At 50.5% G+C, this 25,980-nt stretch overlaps 1 protein-coding gene across 1 annotated transcript in view; it reads right to left on the minus strand.

Annotated features, from left to right (window-relative positions):
- LOC147684263 (putative cation-transporting ATPase 13A4) overlaps positions 1-25,980 on the minus strand; it is a 131,459-nt gene that overhangs the window by 20,525 nt on the left and 84,954 nt on the right. The window contains exons 18-24 of the mRNA XM_086944657.1: positions 18,366-18,490; positions 16,342-16,508; positions 15,538-15,657; positions 13,739-13,818; positions 6,853-6,895; positions 5,251-5,360; positions 2,157-2,253 (exon numbers count right to left, since the gene is read on the minus strand). Coding sequence (XP_086800783.1) covers positions 2,157-2,253; positions 5,251-5,360; positions 6,853-6,895; positions 13,739-13,818; positions 15,538-15,657; positions 16,342-16,508; positions 18,366-18,490 — 742 coding nt within the window. The remainder of the gene's footprint in view (positions 1-2,156; positions 2,254-5,250; positions 5,361-6,852; positions 6,896-13,738; positions 13,819-15,537; positions 15,658-16,341; positions 16,509-18,365; positions 18,491-25,980) is intronic.

Here is a 25,980-nt window from a genome sequence, read left to right on the forward strand (position 1 = left end):
CCAAGGTCCAGGGTCACCCCTCCAGAAGGCGTGTCACATCCGGCCGGGTGGGGGGCGGGGCAGAAGTATATATGGCTCCCCCGCCCCTACTGACGGTCTCTTTGGCCGCTTCTCCCTCGATGTTTCCCTCCCTACCGCTTACCCGTCATCTCAAGGTGGCGGGGGGGGGGGTTTGTGTGTTAACAAACTGTTATCTGTGTTGCAGGCAGAGTTACAGGATGATCCAGAGGCGGAAAGGTACTCAGGAGTACCCATATTCAGGAGCACAAAGGGTGCTGAGGCCTAATATCCCCGAGAGATCTGTGCGGTGGACCCTGGGGTGCGACGGCGCCCGTTATCCTACGGGCGGTTGGAAACTTGTACAACCGGGGGTCGCTTGAACGCTCCGCCCCTCGTAGGGGGGGGGGGGTGTGAGCAAGATGGTGGACCAATGGTTCACGGGATATGGGAGGGGCTATCCTCTCACCTTAACCGCTAAGGCCGGCTTGCTTTTGGATCATCTGTAAGATAACCCACCTTGTTGGCATTGTGTATGCTAATAAACCTGCAGCGACTTTTTCCCATCAACAATTGTCTGCTCTGTTTATTTATGGGATATGCAGGTTGCCGGGGGGGCTGGTGTGTGGGCCAATATGGGCACTATGGCTGCTCCATGTTTGGAGGGACATAGTAGGCAAATAAATGGTGGACTGGAATGAGGCCCGAGCGCTATCTCGTGGCTGAGACGGTTCCAAGCACTCCACCCATCCCCTTTGTGTCACAGTGTGATGCCCTGAGTGTCTCAGGGATGTAGAGATGCGGGTACATACTCCTGATGCGTCAGGCCTATGCCGTACCACAATCATGGAGCCCGAAACATGCCAGGGTTGCTCGAGCTACTGTCAAGGAGATGTGCTCTGGCAGTTTGGACTGACACTCTGTGCTGAAGCAGGACCAAGTCTGATTTGCATATTGCTGGTTCCTTGCCTGGACTGGTATAGAGCACAAAAGCGATGGACTGGAATGTGACCCAGCAGCTGAGGCTATTGCAAGCATTCCCCTCACCACCTTTCTGTTTCAGAGGGAGGCAGCAAGACTCAAGACCAACATTTTCTTCTGCCATCACATTTAGGAGAAGGCTGCAATGAAGAACAGGGTCAACTGTTCATTTCCTGATGTAGGACCACAGTGTGGTCCAGTGGTCTGCAAAGGAGTCCTCCCTCTCGGGGGTGGGGCGGACCCACGAGTGACGTGCAGCCTTTCCAGCCATATCTTGTGTTCAGCATGTGCTTCTGGGAGGAGCTCAGGCTTCCCTCTCAAACAGGGCTGCAGTCAAGACTTTTGCATCGTCTTATTGTTTCCTTTCGTTTTGTCTCCATCCACCAGCTTCTAATGGCCCCACGTCTAGGGCAAGAGATTATCTGCCCCCTGGTAAAGTTACCCCACATCTGGTTCAAAAGCTTGTAATTTTCGGTATAGTCACCCCACGTTTGGAACAAGAGCTTGTCTGTCCTGGTGTAGTTAGTTACCCCATTAGTGGGTCATGACCTTGTCTGCCCTGGTGCAGTCGCCCCAAGTTTGGCACATGAGCTTGTCTGCCCTGGTATAGTCACCCCACGTCCGCTACAAAAGCTTGTCTTATCTGGTATAGTTACCCTATGAATGAGACAGGAAGGATAAGTTACTTATCTGTAATCCTAGTTCTCTTCCAGGGGTATCCTCAAGTGCTTATGACTATTGATGAGGACCCCCTGGAAGAGAACTTGTCCGACTCTGTGGGCTGGATTCAGAGTAGTTAGGTATGTTTGCTGTTGCACGTTCATGTGTATCACATTGAACCTGGCGGTGCTCGCGACAGCTGTCACACATAAGCCTTCTCCCATTCTGTGTCTTTCAAGGGCTCCAGAACTTGTTCTTCCCTTTGAACGCTGACATTTCACCTCCACAGTGATTTGCATATGCTTGTTATTAACCTTGTTCCCATTCCACTATTGAAGATTTCCTCCTGATTTCTAAGACACTGCAGACAGTGTTTGCTTTCACAACCTTTACAATTCTGCACATTGCAGAGGACGCAGAGGTGCACCCACCAGGCGCGGGGGCGTCCCTGGCTGCGGGCACCATAATAACCCATCGCATTCATTCATCAACACATTCATCTTGGACCAGAGCCTTACCCAGTACAGCAGCAGGGTGTTGATGTATTCAATGATGCCGAACATGGACATGTACTTAAACATGCAAAAGGAGGTGACCAGGGCTGCCCTCCCTTCTCTGTGGAGACAAAAGGATGCATTCCATTACAGCAACTTCAACATGCAGCTCCAGCTCAAACACACAGATGCATGCATGCATGGGTACACACATGAACCCCTGATCACTGATGTGCATACATACATGGATACACGCATGAGCCCCTGATCACTGATGTGCATACATGCATGGATACACACATGAACCCCTGATCACTGATGTGCATACAAGCATGGATACACACATGAGCCCCTGCTCACTGATGTGTGCACATGCATGGATACATGCCTCAGCTCTGCTCACTGATGTGTGCACATGCATGGATACACGCATGGGCTCCTACAAGCTGCATGGATGTACACTTAAGCTCCTGCTCCCTGATGTGTGAACATGTGTGGATGCGAGCATGGGCTCCTACACGTTGATGTGCATGCATGCATTGATACACGCATGGGCTCCCTACATATTGATGTACATGCATGTATGCATGGATGCACGCCTGAGCTCTGCTCACTGATGTGTGCACATGCATGGATACACGCATGGGCTCCTACAAGCTGATGTGCATGCATGCATAGATACACTCATGGGCACCCTATATACTGATGTACATGCATGCATGCATGGATGTACCCCTAAGCTCCTGCTACCTGATGTGTGAACATGTGTGGATGCAAGCATGGGCTCCTACACGGTGATGTGCAAGCATGCATGCATGGATGCATGCATGGGCTCCTACACGCTGATTTACATGCATGCATGCATGGAGGCATGCCTGACCTCTGCTCACTGATGTGTGCATGCATGCATTGTTACACACATGGGCTCCCTACATACTGATGTACATGCATGCATGCATGGATGCACACCTAAGCTCCTGCTCCGTAATGTGTGCACGTGTGGATGCAAGCATGGGCTCCTACACGCTGATGTGCATGCATGCATGGATACACTCATGGGCTCCCTACATACTGATGTACATGCATGCATGCATGGATGCACACCTAAGCTCCTGCTCCGTAATGTGTGCACGTGTGGATGCAAGCATGGGCTCCTACACGCTGATGTGCATGCATGCATGGATACACTCATGGGCTCCCTACATACTGATGTACATGCATGCATGCATGGATGTACACCTAAGCTCCTGCTCCCTGATGTGTGAACATATGTGGATGCAAGCATGGGCTCCTGCACGCTGATGTGCAAGCATGCATGCATGGATGCATGCATGGGCTCCTACATGCTGATTTACATGCATGCATGCATGCATGCATGGATGCACGCCTGAGCTCTGCTCACTGATGTGTGCACATGCATGGATACACGCATGGGATCCTATACGCTGATGTGCATGCATGCATTGATACACTCATGGGCTCCCTACCTACTGATGTACATGCATGCATGCTTGGATGCACACCTAAGCTCCAGCTCCGTGATGTGTGCACGTGTGGATGCAAGCATGGGCTCCTACACGGTGATGTGCAAGCATGCATGCATGGATTCACGCATGGGCTCCTACACACTGATATACATGCATGCATGCATGGAGGCATGCCTAAGCTCTGCTCACTGATGTGTACGCATGTGTGGATAAAAGCATGGGCTCCTGCACGCTGATGTACATGCATGTATGGATACACGCATGGGCTCCTACACGCTGATGTGCATGCATGCCTGCATGGATGCACGCATGAGCTCCTACACGCTGATCTACATGCATGCATGGATACATGCAGGGGCTCCCAACACACTGATGTACATGCATGCATAGATACACACAGGTGCTCTTTCACGCTGACGTGCATGCATGCATTGATAGAACTATGAGATCCTACACACTGATGTGCATGCATGGATGGATACACGCAAGGGTTCCCACACACTGATGTACATGCATGCATGGATACACACATGGGCCCCTGCTCAATGATGTGCATGCATGGATACACGCATGACCTCCTACAGCTGTAGATACACCGCTTGTGATTTCTCCCAGGATGGCCTTTCTGCTTGTGTTCCAGGGTGACTGTATGTTTCGTGTCTGTGGGCCTTTATTTGTTAGGCTGTGTGCAATGGTGCCTGTATATTTGCCTTCTTCTGCTAGACTGTGTGCAAGGGTGCCTGTGTGTTTGCTAGTCTATGTGTCTGAATCTGCTAGACTGGGTGCAAGGGTGCCTGTGTGTTTACTGGTCTGGGTGTCTGCATCTGCTAGGCTATGTGCAAGGGTGCCTGTGTGTTTGGTGTCTGTGTGCCTATATCTGTTAGGCTGTGTGCAATGGTGCCTGTATGTTTGGTGTCTGTATGCCTAAATCTGTTAGGCTGTGTGCAATGGTGCCTGTATGTTTGGTGTCTTTGTACCTTCATCTGCTGACTGTGTGCAAGGGTGCCTGTGTGTTTGCTGATCGGAGCGTCCCTGTGTTGATTTAGCTGTGTATGTGGGGTCTGTAAGTTTGTCGTCCTGTGTACATGGGTGCTCATGTGTCTCTTAGTCTCTGTGCATGGGTGCCCCTATGTTTCTGGGTCTTTGTACCTCTGTGTCAGTTCATCTGTGTAAACAGGGTAGTGTGTCTGTTGGTTTGTGTACACGTGCTCAGTATGTCTTGTGTCCTTGTGGCCTGGGTAGATGTTTATGTGTTGTCCTGTACACCTGTCCCTCTCCGCTTGTTACTCACTGAAAAGATGCTTGTATGTCCGCACAGGCACTGTGCATCTACCTGTGTGTGCGTGTGTGTGTGTGTGTCTATACTCTCTTCTTCTGCCTCTACCAGCTGTCTGTCTGTCTGTCTCCCCCATCCTCTCTCCACGCTTCTCTCTCGCTCTCTCTCTGTTTCTCTTCCAGATCGAATAAAGGTTTTTGCAGAAGCCACGTCAGTCAATCAGACCTGTCCGTGTCCTCCAATCACATTTTGTGCATTTAACCAGAACATCCAACATATTAACCATCACGTGCGTCACAAGAGGTAACTGACTCCTTGAGCGGGGGAGGGGGTGAGTTCCAAGGCGTGGACTCACTTGATGAGGTCAGAGACGCAGTTGATATTCGTGATGTTGGAGTTGAAAGGCGCGGCCACAGACGCCTCCTGCTCGGATAAGGAGATCCCCGCATGCGCCATTTTCAGAGCCTGCAAGACAGATCGGTTCACACTTTTTTAGGGAACTGCAGCAAAGTCATGTGTTGCGCTTAGTGAACACCACCCCAAGTTACGTTTGATGATAGAAGGAATCCTGCAGCAACGAGTATAAGGGAATATTTTCAAGGAATGTTGGAGCGCGGAGCTGCGCTAAAATCAGTGCCGCGCTCTGACATTTTTAAATGCAGGGATGCACGGGTACCAGCGCCGCAGGGGCGCATCTTTATGTGCAGGAAGGGACACCTTACTGCGTATAAACACTCATTCATGGCATTTTGCTCTTTCTATGTGTGCTGCAGAAAAAACAAGGACAAATGAATGATTTCCCCTTGTATGCCCATTCTATCGCCTGGTAATCCATGCCGTTAGAATGCCACTGATTATGGCGCTGACCCAGCCTTGTATATCTGGGGCAGCATCAAAAAGCCACGGGTATTGTGGCGGAACACCCAATGCAACCCCCTGTGGCCGAAAGGGGCTTATTTGCAAGGTGGCGTAAAATTACATTAAGAAGCTTAGCGCCACCTTCAAAATATGGGAAATGGCACTACGCCACCGGAGCGTCAAAACAAGTGACCCTCCGGTAGCGATTGGGGCTTGTAAATATGCCCCAGAGAGTGGTGGCATTGAGGGCTCAGCAACCACAGCCAATCTGGAGGAGAGTGCACTACATACCTCGCAGCTCTTCCTGGACACGTTAGAGCCTCCTCTACAAGGAAATGACGCAGCGCGGCGCCGCAAGCCACTTGCCTGTGTCGTGCTGCGTCATTTTCGAAGCACCGGGATGCGTCGTATTAACAACAATACAATGCATCCCTGTGCTTCCCTCTGCGCTGGCACACCATTGGCTGCCATGCGCCCTTGTGTCATGTTGCAAGAGTGCCTGTGCTGATGACTGTTTTTGTGCACAAAACCAATCATTAATGCCATTTTCCTCTTTCTATGCGCGCTGCAAAGTTTAGCACGCATGTAATGTGGAAAAAATGAGGAGAAAAAAAGCCTTTCTGCTCGTTGCGCCATTCCTACACCTCCCCTTGGGAGGCGCAGGATTCTGATGCATTTCCAGTTTTACGAAATGTTGTAAATCTGGGTGTGTGTCATGTTCCTTTGATGTTGCGTTGGAACACCTACAGTAACACCCGTGAAACGCCCCTTTCACACAGAGTAATACGGGAAAAGGGCCCATATTTAGATGTTATAAGCGTAATATTTAAACATGCTAAAAATGCATTTTGTGAAAAATTTAAAAATAAGTCTAACATTTTGAGTTTACATTCTTCGTGTGTTCCTGCTGCACGCTAAGTATCGTTATCTGACGGCTCTATAGAAACAGATGAGCCTTTTTTGTTTAAAAAAATGCAGCCACTTGCAGAGCACTGTTGTAACTCCGCTTCACCCCAGAGTGCATTTTGTAGCTTAGCAATGTCTTGATAAACACATATTTCAGCTTTGTGTTACCATTACTAGAAGTTGGATTACTTACGGCACAGTCATTGGCTCCATCGCCGCACATCCCCACATAGTAACTAGAAAGAAATATTGGAGGAAGAGATTTATTAGTACCAGCCCCCTTCCACCGGATTGATGTACATTCAAGATGTCTGCCACACCAAGCCCTTGACTACTGTACATTCAAGATGGCTGCCACACCAAGCCCCTGACTGCTGTACATTCAAGATGTCTGCCACACCAAGCCCTTGACTACTGTACATTCAAGATGGCTGCCACACCAAGCCCCTGCCACTGTACATTCAAGATGTCTGTCACACCAAGCCCCTGACTGACCTACATTCAAGATGTCTGCCACACCAAGCCCCTGACTGATCTACATTCAAGATGTCTGGCACACCAAGCCCCTGACTAATCTACATTTAAGATGTCTGCCACACTAAGCCCTGACTGATCTACATTCAAGATGTCTGCCACACCAAGCCCCTGACTGATGTATATTCAAGATGTCTGCCACACCAAGCCCCTGACTGATCTACATTCAAGATGTATGCCACACCAAGCCCCTGACTGATCTACATTCAATATGTCTGCTACACCAAGCCCTGACTGATCCACATTCAAGATGTCTGCACACCAATCCCCTGACTGATGTACATTCAAGAAGTCTGCCACACCAAGCAACTGACTGATGTATATTCAAGATGTCGCCACACAGAGCCCCTGACTGACCTACATTCAAGATATCTGCCACACCAAGCCCCTGACAGATCTACATTCAAGATGTCTGCCACACCAAGGTCCTGACTGATGTACATTCAAGATGTCTGCCACACCAAGCCCCTGACTGATCTACATTCAAGATGTCTGCCACACCAAGCCCCTGACTGATCTACATTCAAGACGTCTGCCACACCAAGCTCGTGACTGATGTACATTCAAGATGTCTGCCACACTAAGCCCCTGACTGATCTACATTCAAGATGTCTGCCACACCAAGCCCTGACTTATCCACATTCAAGATGTCTGTCACACCAAGCCCCTGACTGATGTACATTCAAGATGTCTGCCACACCAATCCGCTGACTGATGTACATTCAAGATGTCTGCCACACCAAGCTCCTGACTGATATATATTCAAGATGTCTGCCACACCAAGCCCCTGACTGATCTTCATTCAAGATGTCTGCCACACCAAGCTCCTGACTGATGTACATTCAAGATGTCTGCCACACCAAGCCCTTGACTGATGTACATTCAAGATGTCTGCCACATCAAGCCCCTGACTGAGCTACATTCAAGATGTCTGCCACAACAAGCCCCTGACTGATCTACATTGAAGATGACTGCCTCACCAAGCCCTGACTGATCTACATTCAAGATGTCTGCCACACCAAGCCCATGACTGATGTACATTCAAGATGTCTGCAGTACCAAGCCCTTGACTGATCTACATTCAAGATGTCTGCCACACCAAGCTCCTGACTGATTTATATTCAAGATGTCTAGACTCACTAAGCCCCTGACTGATCTATATTCAAGATGTCTGCCTCACCAAGCCCCTGACTTATCTACTTTCAAGATGTCTACCACACCGAGCTCCTGACTGATGTACATTCAAGATGTCTGCCACACCAAGCCCCTGACTGATGTACATTCAAGATGTCTGCCACACCAAGCTCCTGACTGCTGTACATTCAAGATGTCTGCCACACCAAGCCCCTGACTGATCTACATTCAAGATGTCTGCCACACCAAGCCCCTGACTGATCTACAATCAAGACGTCTGCCACACCAAGCTCCTGACGGATGTACATTCAAGATGTCTGCCACACTAAGCCCCTGACTGATCTACATTCAAGATGTCTGCCACACCAAGCCCTGACTTATCCACATTCAAGATGTCTGCCACACCAAGGCCCTGACTGATGTACATTCAAGATGTCTGCCACACCAATCCGCTGAATTATGTACATTCAAGATGTCTGCCACACCAAGCTCCTGACTGATATATATTCAAGATGTCTGCCACACCAAGCCCCTGACTGATCTTCATTCAAGATGTCTGCCACACCAAGCTCCTGACTGATGTACATTCAAGATGTCTGTCACACCAAGCCCTTGACTGATGTACATTCAAGATGTCTGCCACATCAAGCCCCTGACTGAGCTACATTCAAGATGTCTGCCACAACAAGCCCCTGACTGATCTACATTGGAGATGACTGCCTCACCAAGCCCTGACTGATCTACATTCAAGATGTCTGCCACACCAAGCCCATGACTGATGTACATTCAAGATGTCTGCAGTACCAAGCCCTTGACTCATCTACATTCAAGATGTCTGCCACACCAAGCTCCTGACTGATTTATATTCAAGATGTCTGACTCACTAAGCCCCTGACTGATCTATATTCAAGATGTCTGCCTCACCAAGCCCCTGACTTATCTGCATTCAAGATGTCTACCACACCGAGCTCCTGACTGATCTACATTCAAAATGTCTGCCACACCAAGCCCCTGACTGATGTACATTCAAGATGTCTGCCACACCAAGCTCATGACTGATGTACATTCAAGATGTCTGTCACACAAAGCCCCTGACTGATCTACATTCAAGATGTCTACCACACAAAGCTCCTGACTGATGTACATTCAAGATTTCTGCCACACAAAGCTCCTGACTGATGTATATTAAAGATGTCTGCCACACCAAGCCCCAAACCTGCTGCCCACACTCCTGAATACACACACTACGTTGAGATATGGCATCATTTTCAGTCAGGTCATTTCTGTTCCTCGTGAAGACACTCAACAAGCACAGAGACCATCTGAGCAGATAGAACAACTCAATCCTGGTACTTCCTCTAAGATGGCTACCTGGACCATCAATAACCCCAGTGCTGACATCACAGAGGTCTCGTTAAAGCAACACCCATAGCTGAGATTTATTTACGTGGGTTCAAAACGTGAGTGCGTAGAGTTCTGAGAGCCAGATATACTATTGCTTTTAATGGTTGCAAACCCACCCATTTGCTACATCAGAGGGTTTGCGACTGCCGAAACACTATTGGAATGTACTAAAACCCATTTGACTATTGGAAAGGTTTCTACGAACCATTAAATGGCCACCATAATACCGATCAAAAACCCTTGAATAATTACTGACTCCCAAGTTAGGGTGGTCACTCATTCACAAAGGGGAAGAGGTCCCTTTGGACATTTTCAACTTTGTGAATCATGGTGGTAGCTTCAGGGGGAGTAGATAGGGGTGCAGGACACCCCTTCAAGTGGGCACTGAAGATTTCCAAAACAGAAAACCTTTATTTTTTTTAAAGCAGACTTCTTCCTTAAAGAAACCCCAACTGCTTAAAAAACTCATTATTTTCACATACTTTCACAAGGATGGTGGTCTGTGGTCCCTTGCAGGCCACACTGCCTGTGAAGGGAGCCAACTTGGAACCACCTAAATGAACATTGATTAGACAACTTCCTCCAAATTGTTATTTACAAACTGATCTATTGATACATAGGTCAGTTTGCAGAATAACTTACTGGTCTCAAAATGTTGACATGCACATTGCAACCTCTTTTTGCAGCAAGTATGTTTGTAAATCTGGTACTCAGTTCATATCCAGTCAAACCCGTTCGACCAACGTCTGTGTTCCCAAACAAAGTAACTTATGTATGTATGTATATGGTATTTCTATAGTGTGAACCTCACTAAAAGGCAGAGGAATCAAGCTTTAAGTAAGCAAGTGATATGAGAGGTAGGTGGGTCATGGGGTGAAAACCCACAAAGTTGTTGTAGTGACTCACTGCTACTCCCAAAGTTGTCTAACAGTTATCATTGTAAGCCATAACTGTATTAGTTAAACTGATGAGGTAAATGTTAAAACTTGTATTTTTTATGTCCTATTTTATTGGTATGAAATTGAAAACAAGTATGTACATAAGTATGTAAAGGGTATTTCCATGGCGTGAACATAAGCATACAACAAGGTAACCCTGTGCGGTGAAAGTTAAGCATAAAGTCCACAATTGTGAGGTAGCTGGGGTGTGGACTCTTAATGCACTGTGATGTAGTGTTCTGTAAAGAGGTGCATGTATGACTTTTTCCTAACTTGAACAGTATGGGGCAGGCATGATGGATTCAGGGATGTTGTTCCAGGTCCTGGGTGCATGGATGGAAAAGACCCGTTGTTTTTGATTTAGAACACTTCTTAGTCGGCAGTCTGATGGCGTCCTGGCTGCGGGTGTGCCGAGAACCGCGTCAGATGATGAACATGTTAGGGAGATGAGTGCTGCTTCTGATGGTTTTGTAAATGTTGTCGCTGGATTGAAGATGGTGACGCCAGCAGGGGAGCCAGTAGAGTTGCATCAGGACGAGGGTAATGTGATCATGTTTTTTAGCCCTTGGATGAGTGGTGCTGCGGCTTGCAGGATGCCCCCAAGGTTTGCCCGTGTGGCGTCCACGAGGCCGTGGCGTAGGGCATTATCCATCAAACATGCGAGTTCCATGGAATCAGAACACTGGCGACTTTACAAACACAGACCAGATACGATTGTTGAGAACTTCCTGTAATGGGCCGTGTGTTCATGTTTGCTGGCACCCCTGTCGATCACAATTGATCACTTGAGTGTATCAACTTTAAAGAGAGCACAAAGCAGGTTTACTTTGTGCTGATTTTGACTGCCCGCTATGTGTCTTGAAATTGTTTTTCATACACTCCTTTGAGTAAATGTTATTCACCATTTGGTTCTTTGTATCTGAAGTATTGTTGACAGGAACCGGGGTGTTTTTGGTAAGGATCTTTGGGAGAGACCCTCGGACAATCACAGACAGGAGATGGACTCTGAGCCTTCAAACAACAGAGGAGTCACACTGATAACAGGCTCCACGCCCTCGCAGTAGCAGCAAGAGTGAGCGCTCGCACTGACCACAAGAGTGAGCGCTCACCCTGACTACAGACTCCATGTCCTCTTCATGTGCTGCAAGAGTGAGCATTCATACTGACCGTAGGCTCCATGTCCTCTTCGTATGCAGCAAGAGTGAGCGTTCATACTGACCGTAGGCTCCATGTCCTCTTCGTATGCAGCAAGAGTGGGCACGCATACTGACCGCAGGCTCCATGTCCTCTTCGTATGCAGCAAGAGTGCGTTTGAAAGTTTCCTGAGATCACTTCCTTGACTTTTGAGAAAGCGCACACCCAGGGGATCCTGGTCTGGTAGGTGTTGTCTGCGTGCGCTATTGATTCTGCAACTACAACACTACCATCTAATGCTTTCTTTGTGTCTTTCACTCGTCTTCTCGTCACCTAATCCACATATGTGAGTGATGCTATTTTGACTTATTGCGATTACAGAAAGGGCTTTACAGTTTACGTGATTAGAGAGGAAAGATTGATAAATTAATGTTCCTTGAAACCGTATTGGTGTTTTAAGCACTGTATTTACATTCACTGTAAAGTGCTTGATTATCATAATGTCCCAGGACACCAAGTAAATTGATTTCTAACAAATGTGCACCAAATGTGTGGGCTCAGTGCTTTTAGGGGCAGTCTATGCAGGCCCCCAAAGGGATGACGGAGGTAGAGCGACTTCGGGTAAGTCAAACTTTTATCATTTCAAGATCCTAGTAAACAAGCATTTGTTCAGCAGGAGACATGTGCATGCATTCAAGCTCTCACACACGCAAGGCATGTACCCCGGATTCAAGCACTCACACAAGCGAGGCGTGTACCTAGGATTCGAGCACTCACACAAGCATGGCGTGTATCCCAGATTTGAGTACTCACACAAGCACGGCGTGTACCCCAGATTCGAGCACTCACACAAGCAAGGATTATACTCTGAATTCGAGCACTCGCACAAGCAAGACGTGTACCCCGGATTCGAGCACTCACACAAGCACGGCGTGTACCCCATATTTGAGCACTCACACAAGCAAGGATTATATTCCATTTCAAGCACTCACACAAGCGAGACGTGTACCCCGGATTCGAGCACTCACACAAGCACGGCGTGTCCCCCGGATTCAAGCACTCACACAAGCGAGGCGTGTACCCCTGATTCAAGCACTCACACAAGCGAGGCGTGTACCCCTGATTCGAGCACTCACAAAAGCACGGCGTGTACCCCAGATTTGAGCACTCACATAAGCAAGGATTATACTCTGGATTCGAGCACTCACACAAGCAAGACGTGTACCCCGGATTCGAGCACTCACACAAGCACGGCGTGTACCCCAGATTTGAGCACTCACACAAGCAAGGATCATATTCCATTTCAAGCACTCACACAAGCGAGACGTGTACCCCGGATTCGAGCACTCACACAAGCACGGCGTGTCCCCCGGATTCAAGCACTCACACAAGCGAGGCGTGTACCCCTGATTCGAGCACTCACAAAAGCACGGCGTGTACCCCAGATTTGAGCACTCACATAAGCAAGGATTATACTCTGGATTCGAGCACTCGCACAAGCAAGACTTGTACCCCGGATTCGAGCACTCACACAAGCACGGCGTGTCCCCCGGATTCAAGCACTCACACAAGCGAGGCATGTACCCCTGATTCGAGCACTCACAAAAGCAGGGCGTGTACCCCAGATTTGAGCACTCACATAAGCAAGGATTATACTCTGGATTCGAGCACTCGCACAAGCAAGACGTGTACCCCGGATTCGAGCACTCACACAAGCACGGCGTGTACCCCAGATTCAAGCACTCACACAAGCACAGCTTCTATCCACGAATTCGAGCACTCACACAAGCAAGGATTATACTCCGGATTCGAGCACTCACACAAGCACGGCATGTACAGCACTCACACAAGCAAGGCGTGTACCCCGGATTCTCAACAAAAGACAAAAACCTGCACATAAAAGAGAATAAAGCGAGCTTCAGAGACTGAACCTACTCAAGTTTGCGATATTCCTCGATGATGGTCGACTTCTGCCCCGGAGACATTCTGGCGTACACTGTCCCATTCATCAGTAACTGCAAAGACATAGAAGGCCTCATCAGGGACAGACTTTGTGAGATGTGTTTAGATCCAGAGCTCCACCATAGCAGGAAGCAGACACCCACCATAGCAGGAAGCAGACACCCACCATAGCAGGAAGCAGACACTCACCATAGCAGGAAGCAGACACCCACCATAGCAGGAAGCAGACACCAACCGTAGCAGGAAGCAGTCATTCACCATAGCAGCAAGTAGACATTCACTATATTAGGAAGCAGACGTCCACCATTGCAGGAAGCATACTCTCACCGTAGCAGGAAGCAGAAACCCACCGTAGCAGAAAGCAGGCAGCCAGCGTAGCAGGAAGCAGACACCCACCATAGCAAGAAGCAGACACAAACTGTAGCAGGAAGCGGTCATTCACCGTAGCAGGAAGCATACATTCACCAAAACCGGAAGCAGGTACCCACCATATCAGGAAGCAGACACCCACCGTAGCAGGAAGCAGACATCCACCATAACAGGAAGCATACATCCAGCATAGCAGAAAGCAGATACCCACCATAGCAGGAAGCAGACATTCACCATAGCAGGAAGCAGACATCCACCATAGCAAGAAGCAGACACAAACTGTAGCAGGAAGCTGTCATTCACCGTAGCAGGAAGCATGTACCCACCATATTAGGAAGCAGACACCCACCATAGCAGGAAGCAGGTACCCACCATATCAGGAAGCAGACACCCACCGTAGCAGGAAGCAGACACTCACCGTAGCAGGAAGCAGACATCCACCATAGCAAGAAGCAGACACAAACTGTAGCAGGAAGCTGTCATTCACCGTAGCAGGAAGCAGGTGCCCACCATATCAGGAAGCAGACACCCACCATAGCAGGAAGCAGGTACCCACCATACCAGGAAGCAGACACCCACCATAGCAGGAAGCAGACATTCACCGTAGCAGGAAGCAGACATCCACCATAGCAGGAAGCAATGAGAGATTGCTACTTCACAGGGGTAGACATAGAAGATGGATTCAACCATACAGGAAGTCACTAAGCAGTAGACATCTACCATGTGGAGCAACACTCAGAGCCTCATATATGTTATTTTGCCACAGGGCGGTGCCACATGTCTTCCTGCTGCTCTGCCCTACAGCAAAAGAAAAGGGCAGGAACATGGCACATTCCTTTCCTTTTCCCCTGTGCTGGCACACAAATGGCGAACCCTGAGCGGCACAAGTTGCTGCGTTGCTTCACACTACATGGGGGGCATTCCGTGGGCATAACACCAATGACACTTTGACATATTCCCAGAGTTACAACAAAGCTGTTAACCTGGGGCTGCGTCAAAACCCTACGCCTTCCCTGGGGAGGAGTAAGGGAGACGCAGCAAGGAGACATTCCTTAACTTCCCCTCGTTCTTTTCTCTTTCTATGTGTGCTGCATTCAGCAGCATACCTAGAAGGAGGGCATTGCCTCCAGTGATTGTTTCTGTGCAGGAAGGTGTACAAAAACAATAATTCCCACAACGCAGACAGTGGCTGTGTTGGCACACGGCAGCCAATTGTGCCCCAGCGCAGGGAGAAAGGACAGGAATGTGCTGTATCCGATAGATACGGGGCATTCCCGCCCTTTTCTTTTGCAGTAGGGCAGCACCGCAGGAAGGCTTATGGCGCTGCCCTAAGCCACAATATTCGGGAGCAAACTGGAGCTATGTGGAGTTACTTTCTACACACTGCTGGTCTTTACGCTTACCTTCGGCAGCAGGCTGGAGAAGTGTTTCTCTAAGTTTGTGTAGGTTTTCCCACTCATGGCAAAATGGTAGTCGTTTTCATCATTAACCACGTAGGTGTCATCCACTTTAATCTGGTTTTCCTACAAGAAACACAGCAGACGTTAAAAAATGGGTATATAAAGGAAAATAAGTGCTTGAATATGTGAATAGAGGAGTGAGTGAGATACTGTGGATTTTATATAAATGAGTGAGTGAATTATTGAGAAGAAGGCAGCTCCTAACTGAATGAGTGTTGAGTGTGAGGGGGATGAGAGACTGAAGTACTGAATAAATGCTTGTTTAAGTGATTTAGTAAGTGTTGAACAAATGGATGAATAGGTGGCTAGCTGACTCAGGGGGCGATAATGTGAGTGAGTGAAGGAGTGAGTGAGTGAGTGAGTGAGTGAGTGAGTGAGTGAGTGAGTGAGTGAGTGAGTGAGTGAGCGAGACAGTGAGGTGTGAGCTTGTGACTGTTGAGTGAACAAGTGAGATTGCAAATTACTGAATGTGCAGGAGGCAGAAGAAGTAAGCTAGTGAATGAGTACTGAGAGAGGGGTGAATATGTGAATGAGTGAGGCAATCAGTCAGTGAGCAGGCGAGTGAGGTGTGAGCTTGTGAGTATTGAATGAACAACGGAGATTGCAAATTATTGAATGTGTGGTATGCAGATTTGAGCTTGTAAGTTTGCATTGAGCAACGACTGAATATGTGAGTGAGTGGGTGGGTAAGGGATTGTTTTTAAAGTAACATTGCCTCCATGTGCACAATAGCCAGATGCTACTCACAGTTATGTCATCCTCTTCAGCCTCCGCGGGGAATTCGATTGGTTGCCAGGAAACGGACGCAGGGGTGGATCCGTCCGGGGCCCGCGCTTCAACAAGTATCACTCGACTGCGCTTAGGGATCATGCCGCACTTCCTTGCAACGGTGGTTGCTGTCTGAATGTTGTCACCTGGGTCAATAATCAAATCCATAAGGCATCAGCAAAACTGGATGGGGTCAGACTCTAAATGTCAATTGGGGTCACCAGCAGTCAAGAGAACTTGAGACTTTGAAAGCGACAACCACACCAGCTGCTAGGGAATGCTGCACCAATTATTTTATGTTTTGGGGATACGTGTTTTTCTGAACCAACAACTTGGGTATTTGTTTCCCCATCATCTGACTCTACCTTCGGGCGACCCTCTTTTCATCACCATATCACTTTGTGTCTGAATTAAAATCCCAGTCCCACCCACCAACACCGCCCACTGGGGTTCATACCTGCATGGGCCTCTTCTCACCCTACCTTTATGTACCTTGAAAGACACAAGTCTTGTGCATATGACAGAAGGTCCAGCTGTTGTTGAGCTGTAGAGGGGGGCCCAGCTGCAATGGTGTTCTCAGTTCATTTAATTTTCAGGTCAGGGAACATTGACTCAGGCCAGTGAGTGCTGCCTCAAAACAGGCAGTCTTCAAGTGTAACGTGAGGGAACCTCATTCAGGTGAGTTTGTGCTACCTCAGGTGAGTGTGTGCTGCCTCAAGTGATTGTATGCTGCCTCCGCTGCGTGAGTGCTGCCTCAGGTCAGTGTGTGCTGCCTCAATTGAGTGATTGCTGCCTCAGGTCAGTGTGTGCTGCCTCAGTTGAGTGAGTTCTGCCTCAGGCCAATAAGAGCTGCCTCAGTTGAGTGATTGCTGCCCCAGGTCAGTGTGTGCTGCCTCAATTAAGTGAGATCTGCCTCAGGCCCATGAGAGCTGCCTCAGGTCTCTGTGTGCTTACTCATGTCACTGTGTGCTGCCTCAGACTAGTGTGTGCTGCCTCATTTGAGTGAGTGCTGGCTCAGGCCAATGCGAGCTACCTCATTTGAGTGAGTGCTGCCTCAGGCCAATGAGAGCTGCCTCAGGCCAATGAGAGCTGCCTCAGGCCAATAAGAGCTGCCTCAGGTCAATGAGAGCTGCCTCAGGCCAATGAGAGCTGCCTCAGGTTAGTCTGTGCTGCCTCAGGTCAGTGAGTTCTGCCTCAGGCCAATAAGAGCTGCCTCGGGTCAATGAGAGCTGCCTCAGGTCAAGGAGAGCTGCCTCAGTTCAATGAGAGCTGCCTCAGGCCAATGAGAGCTGCCTCAGGTTAGTCTGTGCTGCCTCAGGTCAGTGAGTTCTGCCTCAGGCCAATAAGAGCTGCCTCGGGTCAATGAGAGCTGCCTCAGTTGAGTGATTGCTGCCTCAGGTCAATGAGAGCTGCCTCAGGTCAATGAGAGCTGCCTCAGGTCCATGAGAGCTGCCTCAGGTCCATGAAAGCTGCCTCAGGTCCATGAGAGCTGCCTCAGAGCAATGAGAGCTGCCTCAGGTCAATGAGAGCTGCCTCAGGTCAATGAGAGCTGCCTCAGGTCAATGAGAGCTGCCTCAGGTCAATGAGAGCTGCCTCAGGTCAATGAGAGCTGCCTCAGCCTGTCTCTACTGCATGGATATTCATTCTCAGGTCTGTAGGTTCTGCCATAGTTCTGGGCATGTTCCTGACTCATTTTGGGGCTCCAGATTATCTCCAGTGACAGGGGTTATTACACGTCTGGGAGGCGCCTTCTCTGGTCCGTTTCGTGTGTCCCAGGCCTCTGAGTTCTGTTCATGAGCGGTCAATTTTGCCTGCGATCAGGGGTCTTTCTCAGTCGTGGATATACTTTCTCAGGGCATTTTGTTTCTGTTTGTGAATTTGTTTTCGAGCCGTGAGGGTTCTAATGTCAGTGTAGACAAATACCACTACTGTCACCAGTATCTAGAAACAAATAATGATGGCGTCAGGTTGAAAGAAGCGCCAGGATCAGGAGGAGCCGGTACCTGTGATCATCACCGTGCGGAGGTTGGCCGTGTTCAGCTCCCTCAGGATGGCGCTGGTCTCAGGTTTGAGGCGGTTTTCCAATATCAGCAGTCCCAGGAACTGCAGGTCTGACTCCACGCTCTCCCTAGGAGTGAACACAAGGACAACGGGAGATCACAATGAGGTTCACCAGAGCGTAAGCGATACCAAGCATAGACTCCAGCCCGCCACAGTGAATCCACTCAGAAGCTTTACCAGAACCGGCCTGCCCCCGGGTCCAGGACTGATACTGGAAGTTGAAAATAAACTATCTCAATAAATCAAAGACAACTAGTGTGAACTGAATGCTTCAATGTATAGATGTTATAAATGAAATTTTGGGAGGTAGACTAAATGTTAAAAATGTTGAGCAAATAGTGATCTTTAGGCAGAAACTAGCTACCCTGGATTCCATCTCACAAGATATGAGGTGCAAGTCCTTCTACCAGAGTGCCAGGAAAGGCTACAACATGTCCCTTCATGAAGAGAGCAGGGGCAGAGGATGGAAGACATGACATGTATGTTCTAAGAACATGTTCCTTCACAATGACCTCCCAATATGACATCTGGCCATTCTGCTGATGAGTGCTGTTGATTGCAAGTACTAGCGGATGAACACTACACCGTAAACTTTACCAGACAAATACTGCACCATAAACATGATCGGCAAACACTTTGCCGTAAACATCTCCAGTCAAATACTGCACTATAAACATGATTATGCAAACATAGTGCTGTAAACACCTCCAGTCAAATACTGCTCCATAAACATGATCAGCAAATACTGTGCCATAAACATCTCCATTCAAATACTGCACCATAAACATGATCAGGCAAACAATGTGCTGTAAACATCTCCAGCAAATACTGCACCATAAACATGATCAGGCAAACACTGTGCTGTAAACATCTCCAGCAAATACTGCACCATAAACATGATCAGGCAAACACTGTGCTGTAAACATTTCCAGCAAATACTGCACCATAAACATGATCAGGCAAACAATGTGCTGTAAACATCTCCAGCAAATATTGCACCATCAACATATCAGCAAATATTGTGCTGTAAACATCTCCAGTCAAATACTGCACCATAAACATGATCAGCAAATACTGTGCTGTAAACATCTCCAGTCAATTACTGCACCATAAACATGATCAGGCAAACAATGCCGTAAACATATCCAGTCAAATACTGCACTATAAACATGATTACGCAAACACTGCGCTGTAAACACCTCCAGTCAAATACTGCACCATAAACATGATCAGCAAACACTGTGCCGTAAACGTCTCCAGTCAAATACTGCACCATAAACATGATCAGCAAACACTGTGCCTTAAACATCTCCAGTGAAATACTGCATCATAAACATGATCAGCAAATACTGTGCCGTAAACATCTCCAGTCAAACACTGCACCATAAACATGATCAGCAAATACTGTGCCGTAAACATCTTCAGTCAAATACTGCACCATAAACATGATCAGCAAATACTGTGCCGTAAACATCTCCAATGAAATACTGCACTAGAAACATGATCAACAAATAATGTGCTGTAGGTATCGGCAGGCAAATGTCGTTCCATAAACATGACAAGGCAAATGCTGGTTCTTTTTTAACCCTGTTTTTCCATCTTTCTCTCTTTCCTGCTCTCGTCAAAGTCTCATGAGGATAAACTGTTGGTCCCCAAAAAGGAGAGCTGGTGGCCCCACCTTCAACCACCGGCTCAAATTAGGCACTGCCGATAACGTATGCTCATGGTTAATAATGCTCTTAGGGTTCAGGCCCTAAGTCTCCCCACCGCTTAGTTTCATGTTTTCCTAACAATCTAGGGCCTGGTTACGATCTTGGCAGACAGGGATACTCCATCACAAATGTGACGTCACTCCAGTTCCCTGTATTACAGATTGTTTCAAAATTAAAGGAAGTTGTTTCATGGCTGTGGCATGGTGTTGAAAAGCATAAAGACAGGGTTTTTCTGCATGTCTGTAAAAGACTCCCACACATCACCCCATTGAAAATAAACTAAAAGAAAGTGGTATTTAAAACAATCTCTGTTTATGTATTATGCAAGGTCATCAGGGCAGGACTGGTACAGGGCCAGATCTATAGGGGGCCCCCTAAAAGGCTGGGACCTGGGCCGGAGCCCACTTTGCCCATGCCTTAAAATGTCCCTGAGTAACCCATCCACCAAGATGTAATCAGGCCCCTAGTGTTGCCATGGTCGCCATGCTTCGAGCCGGCCACAGACCTGCAGAAGCGCTGCCGGCTTCCGGTGGGCGTGGTCTCTGAGAACCCTCCTATCGTAGCCGCAAAAGTCCCACCCACGGGTTCGACGCTCAATATCATATGCCCACTGTTGGACAGGCCACATGAAGGGCCGCTCTCCCCCGGCCCAACCAGGCCCGAGCCCGGTCACGCAAGTACCACCCACCACCATTGCACGTCCTCCGTCCCCTCAGGGACCCCTGCCCTCGAACATGTCGACCTCGTGGGTCCGATCCATTGCCGGCCCACGCGCCCATCCTGGGGCGCCATCTTGGACACTCCACCACGAGGCCGCCTGGCCCCCGATCGACCTCAACCCTGGGCCTGGCCCGGCCTCAGACATCCCGGCACCACCATCCACCCAGGAGGTGAGCGGGCTACTTGGCAAGTCAATGGGAGAAAGAGGTGTCGATGGCTCTCCCCCGCCAAGTGCCGCTCGCCCATCGCCTCCCCGGGCGCTGGCTCCACCCCCCTGCTGGGTGTCTGGACTCCCTCATCCCGGACCTCCCGACCTCCAAGTGCGAGGGTCCGGACATCAAAGCACACCAGCCCTATAACTGGGGCAGCTCCAGAGCAGGAAGGCAGTTGTATCTTGGAGTCGAGAGACGCAGAGAAGAACTCATCCGTGACGGACTACTGGCGCTGCCATAGCTCTGTCTCGTGCACCATCGTCTTGCCTGTTGGCGCTGCCGCAACCTTCGCAACCTTCATATCCTTCATCGTCGTCGGGACCTGCTGGCGTGGCCGCGGACCGTTTGTAACCATCATCTTCATCGGGACCTGCAGGCTCCGCCGCGGACCGTCGCTTCCTTCGTCCATCTCGGGACCTGCTGGCTCCGCCGCGGCCCGATCATCTAGAACGCCGAGCTCGAGGATTGAGAGCTATTTCCATCTTTTGGTAACAAGACTGTCCCGCTACCCTTTTCCCAAACCAGAGACCAGAATCGAGGGGACCCCTGAGTCCAGACCTCCTTGTACCATTCCATCGTAAACTTAAAGCATTGCCTATAAAGTCTCGTTGAACTTTAACCTTGTGTGGTGTCCGTCTGTGGGGGGGGAAGTTACTTGTCTGTACGATCGCTGGAGACGGCTCTCCCCGGAGACCTCTCCCCTTATCCTCGGCCGACCCTCCCGGTCCGTCTAACATTGGTGGCCAGCGGCGCGATCCGAATCACCGCATAAACGTACAGAGAGTAGCTCACCCCACGACGAAATCACAATGACAACTAAAGAAAGCGGATCAACCGAGAAGTTCCAGATGGAGAAATTGGATGAGTACAGCCATCGTGAACTAAAACAATTCTGCATCGAACTAGGTATCGCTACCACCGGACTAAGTACCAAAGACGATTTTAAGCATGCCCTAGAGTCTTGGGCAGAAACCGGGGCCGCCGGAACCCCCGATCAAAGCACCGCAGAAAAAACCACCACGGCCCCTGAAGAGCGAAGAACGGGTCTCTCGCAAGACGAGATCCAGGAAAGAGAAAAAACCCGACTACACGAGCTGGAAATGGCCCGACTCAAAATGGACGTTGAGCTTAAGTTGGCCGAACAAAAAATCAACTTAGAGCACCTGCGTCTCCGAGAAGAAAGAGAGGAGAAACAGAGACAAAGGGAGCTCGAGGAAAAGAAACTGGCGTACGAACACGAGCGGAACCTGGCTGAGATCAACCTACGCAAGCAGAATAAAGGAGTAGGGGTGCCCGAGCAACCCCACACCCCAGGGGCAACAGAGAAAAAGGTACACATCCCCAAGGATGTCGTTCGAGAATACTTCCGAGAGGACGACATCCAGCAATGGTTCAAGGCCTATGAAATCGCTATGACTGAACACCGGATCGATAGAAGCGATTGGGGAGCCGGTCTATGGGGGAGATTCCTCAATGAGGGCCGCGATGCCCTGCTACAGCTCCCGGACCACCAGATGACCTCCTATGACCATATGAAAGCTGCACTCCTCACCCTCACCCGCTATGGCCTCACACCCGAGATGTACCGCCAGAGGTTCCGAGACTGCACCCGCATCCCGGGTACAACTTGGGTGGACTATGTAAACTACTTTAGCCGAGCCTTCGAGGGCTGGATCAAAGGAAGCAACGTCACAACAACTGTTTAATCTTATGGTATGGGAGCATCTGTCGAACAATTGCTTCATTGAACTCCGCCAGCACCTCCTCGACAGCAAGTTAACGGATCCCCGGCAGCTCGCAGCCGAAGCTGACCGGTGGGAGATCACCAGAGTGGGCCGGAATGGGTCCTACGAACAGAACCGGAACAACAATGGTCAGCACCGTCCCCGAGGAGGAGGAGGGGGCCAAGGACGAGGAAGAGACAACGCCCCGGTCGCCCCCACTACCAGCACCACCCCCCCGGCCAACCGGGGCAGCACCCCGGCGCGACCGGGTTACCGAGCCAATGTTACGTGCCATCGATGCCAACGAGTCGGCCACTATGCAAACGACCCAAACTGCCCCCAGTACCAGAGCCCAAGACCCCGCCAAGTAGCCGCTGCTGCTCTGGGGGAGGAACAGATCTCAGAGGAACAAGAGGAATATGAACAGGAACACCAAGAATGGGAGCCAGCCGCCATGGCTCTAGCCTGCTTAGGGGGGAGAGACATGGTCCCGCGGGTCCCCCTACCCGCTAACACCCAGAAGTACAGCCAATGGGTGAGCATCAATGGACGCCGGGCCGAAGCCCTCCGTGACACCGGGGCCAGTGTAACAGCCGTCCGCTGTCACCTGGTGACCCCAGAACAGTATCTACCGAACATTCTCTGCCCGGTACGTTCAGCCGATAACTCAGAAAGTCTGTGTCGGATGGCCTGCGTCCCTTTCGAGTGGGGAGGGGTCTCCGGCATGTTGAAGGTAACGGTCCGAGACGATGCCCCCGTAGACTGCCTCCTGGGGAATGACCTTGAAAGCTCTCCGTGGGCAGCCGTAGAACGAAGAGAACACCTGGGGATGTTAGGCGTCCCAGACTGGGCGTGCGTCACCACCCGGTCCATGGCCGCCCGTGCCAACCACCGCCCAGAAGAACCCGAATGGCCGGCGCCACCGCCTCCGGTCGCCCCAGCCGAAACCACCGACCGTGACGTCCCCCCCGAACCAGCTCAACCTTCCGACCTCGCTAACCTCGACCAGTGGCCTCAAGAGGGGGGGCCCACGCAAGAACAATTTCGCCAGGAACAGAAGACCTGTCCCTCCCTCGAGGGACTCCGCCAGCAAGCGCTCGCCCAAAGCGCAGGGGATACCCCCGGAACTCACTGGGTCTACTGGGACAATGATCTGCTGTACAGTGAGCAAAGAATCGCAGAGCTGGGGGCCAGCCGAGTACTAGTGGTGCCACTCCGTTTTAGAGACTTTCTGCTAAACCTGGCCCACGATGTCCCCCTAGCAGGACACCTGGGACAAGATAAAACCTACAGTCGCCTAGTGACCCACTTCTTCTGGCCCAAAATGAGAACCGATGTACACCAGCATTGCCGATCTTGCCCCACGTGCCAAGCCAGTGGAAAGGGCGGCCGCAAACTAAAGGCCCCCCTGCAACCTTTTCCCGTGGTCACCACCCCGTTCGAGAGGGTCGGGATAGACATCGTGGGACCCCTGGACCCGCGTACAAAACAAGGCCATCGATTCATCCTGGTGCTAGTGGACCACGCCACCCGCTACCCTGAGGCTGTTCCCCTGCGGACTGTGACAGCCCCGGTAGTCGGCCGGGCTCTGATGGGGATCTTCTCCCGTGTGGGCTTCCCCCGAGAAGTCGTCAGCGACAGAGGCACGAACTTTATTTCTAAATATATGAAATCCCTCTGGCAACAGTGCGGGGTTACCTACCGATTCACGACCCCCTATCACCCTCAAGGGAACGGACTCGTTGAGCGGTTCAACCGCACGCTAAAAGGGATGATCGGAGGGTTGGAAGAGCCCCTCCGTCGCCAGTGGGATGTGCTGCTGCCGTGCCTCCTCTTCGCCTATCGGGAGGTCCCCCAGAAATCCCTAGGCTTCAGCCCGTTTGAACTGCTATATGGACACCCAGTGCGGGGGCCGCTCAGCCTAGTCAAGGAAGGCTGGGAGATGCCTCCGCTAAAGAACCCTCCAGATGTCTTCCGGTACCTCCTAACCCTCCGCAACCAGACCCGGCGGTTCAGGGAGCTGGCAAAAGCTAACCTAGAGGCCAGTCAAGAGGACATGAAAAAGTGGTATGACCGGAATGCCTCATCCATTGAATTTGAGCCTGGCCAACAGGTATGGGTGATGTCCCCCACCGAGCCATGCGCCCTGCAAGACAAATGGACGGGGCCCTTCAAAGTAGTCGAGCGCAAGGGCCCTGCCACCTATCTCATCGACATGGAATCTTCCCGGAACCCCCTCCGGGTCCTCCACGCTAACAGACTAAAGCCCCACTTTGTGCGTACAGAGCTCAGCCTCCTGATGGCCACAGACAATGGGGCTGAAGAAGACTCCGAGCCCCTCCCTGACCTCCTACGGACTCGGGAGCAAGACGGCTCCGTGGATGGGGTCCGACTCTCGGAGGCCCTCACCAGAGAACAACGCCAGGAGTGTCGAGTCCTCCTGTCACAGTTCGCCAGCCTGTTCTCCCTCACCCCAGGTGTCACTTCCTGGTGTGTGCACGATGTGGACACGGGGGACAGCCCCCCTATCCGCCACCGGGCCTACCGCGTGCCAGATCGGGTACGGGCCTGCATCCAGGAAGAAGTAGCCAAGATGCTCACGCTCGGGGTCATCGAGCCCTCGGACAGCCCCTGGGCCAGCCTTGTAGTACTGGTCCCCAAAGCAGCTGCCCCCGGCACCACACCAGAGCTCCGGTTCTGCGTCGACTACCGGGGCTTGAATGCGGTCACCAGAACAGACGCACATCCCATCCCCCGGGCAGATGAACTAATCGACCGCATGGGAGCTGCCCGCTACCTCAGTATCTTCGACCTGACGGCGGGCTACTGGCAAATCGGCCTCACACCCCGGGCACAAGAACGTTCTGCCTTTTCCACCCCCGATGGCCATTACCATTTCACAGTCATGCCCTTCGGCATGAAGAATGCCCCAGCAACATTCCAACGGCTCGTCAATCAAGTCCTGGCGGGGCTCGAAGGATTCAGCGCCGCCTACCTAGACGACATAGCTGTATACAGCCACCATTGGTCCGAGCACCTCCACCACCTCCGAGCAGTGCTGCAAGCCCTTCAGCGAGCTGGCCTCACGATCAAGGCCAGCAAGTGTCAAATTGGGCAAGGGTCTGTAACCTACCTCGGACACCAGGTGGGAAGCGGCCTGGTGGCCCCTCTGCAGCTAAAAATTGCCGC

Source organism: Lissotriton vulgaris, chromosome 11, assembly GCF_964263255.1.
Source record: "Lissotriton vulgaris chromosome 11, aLisVul1.2, whole genome shotgun sequence".
In the NCBI taxonomy this organism is placed as follows: domain Eukaryota; kingdom Metazoa; phylum Chordata; class Amphibia; order Caudata; family Salamandridae; genus Lissotriton; species Lissotriton vulgaris.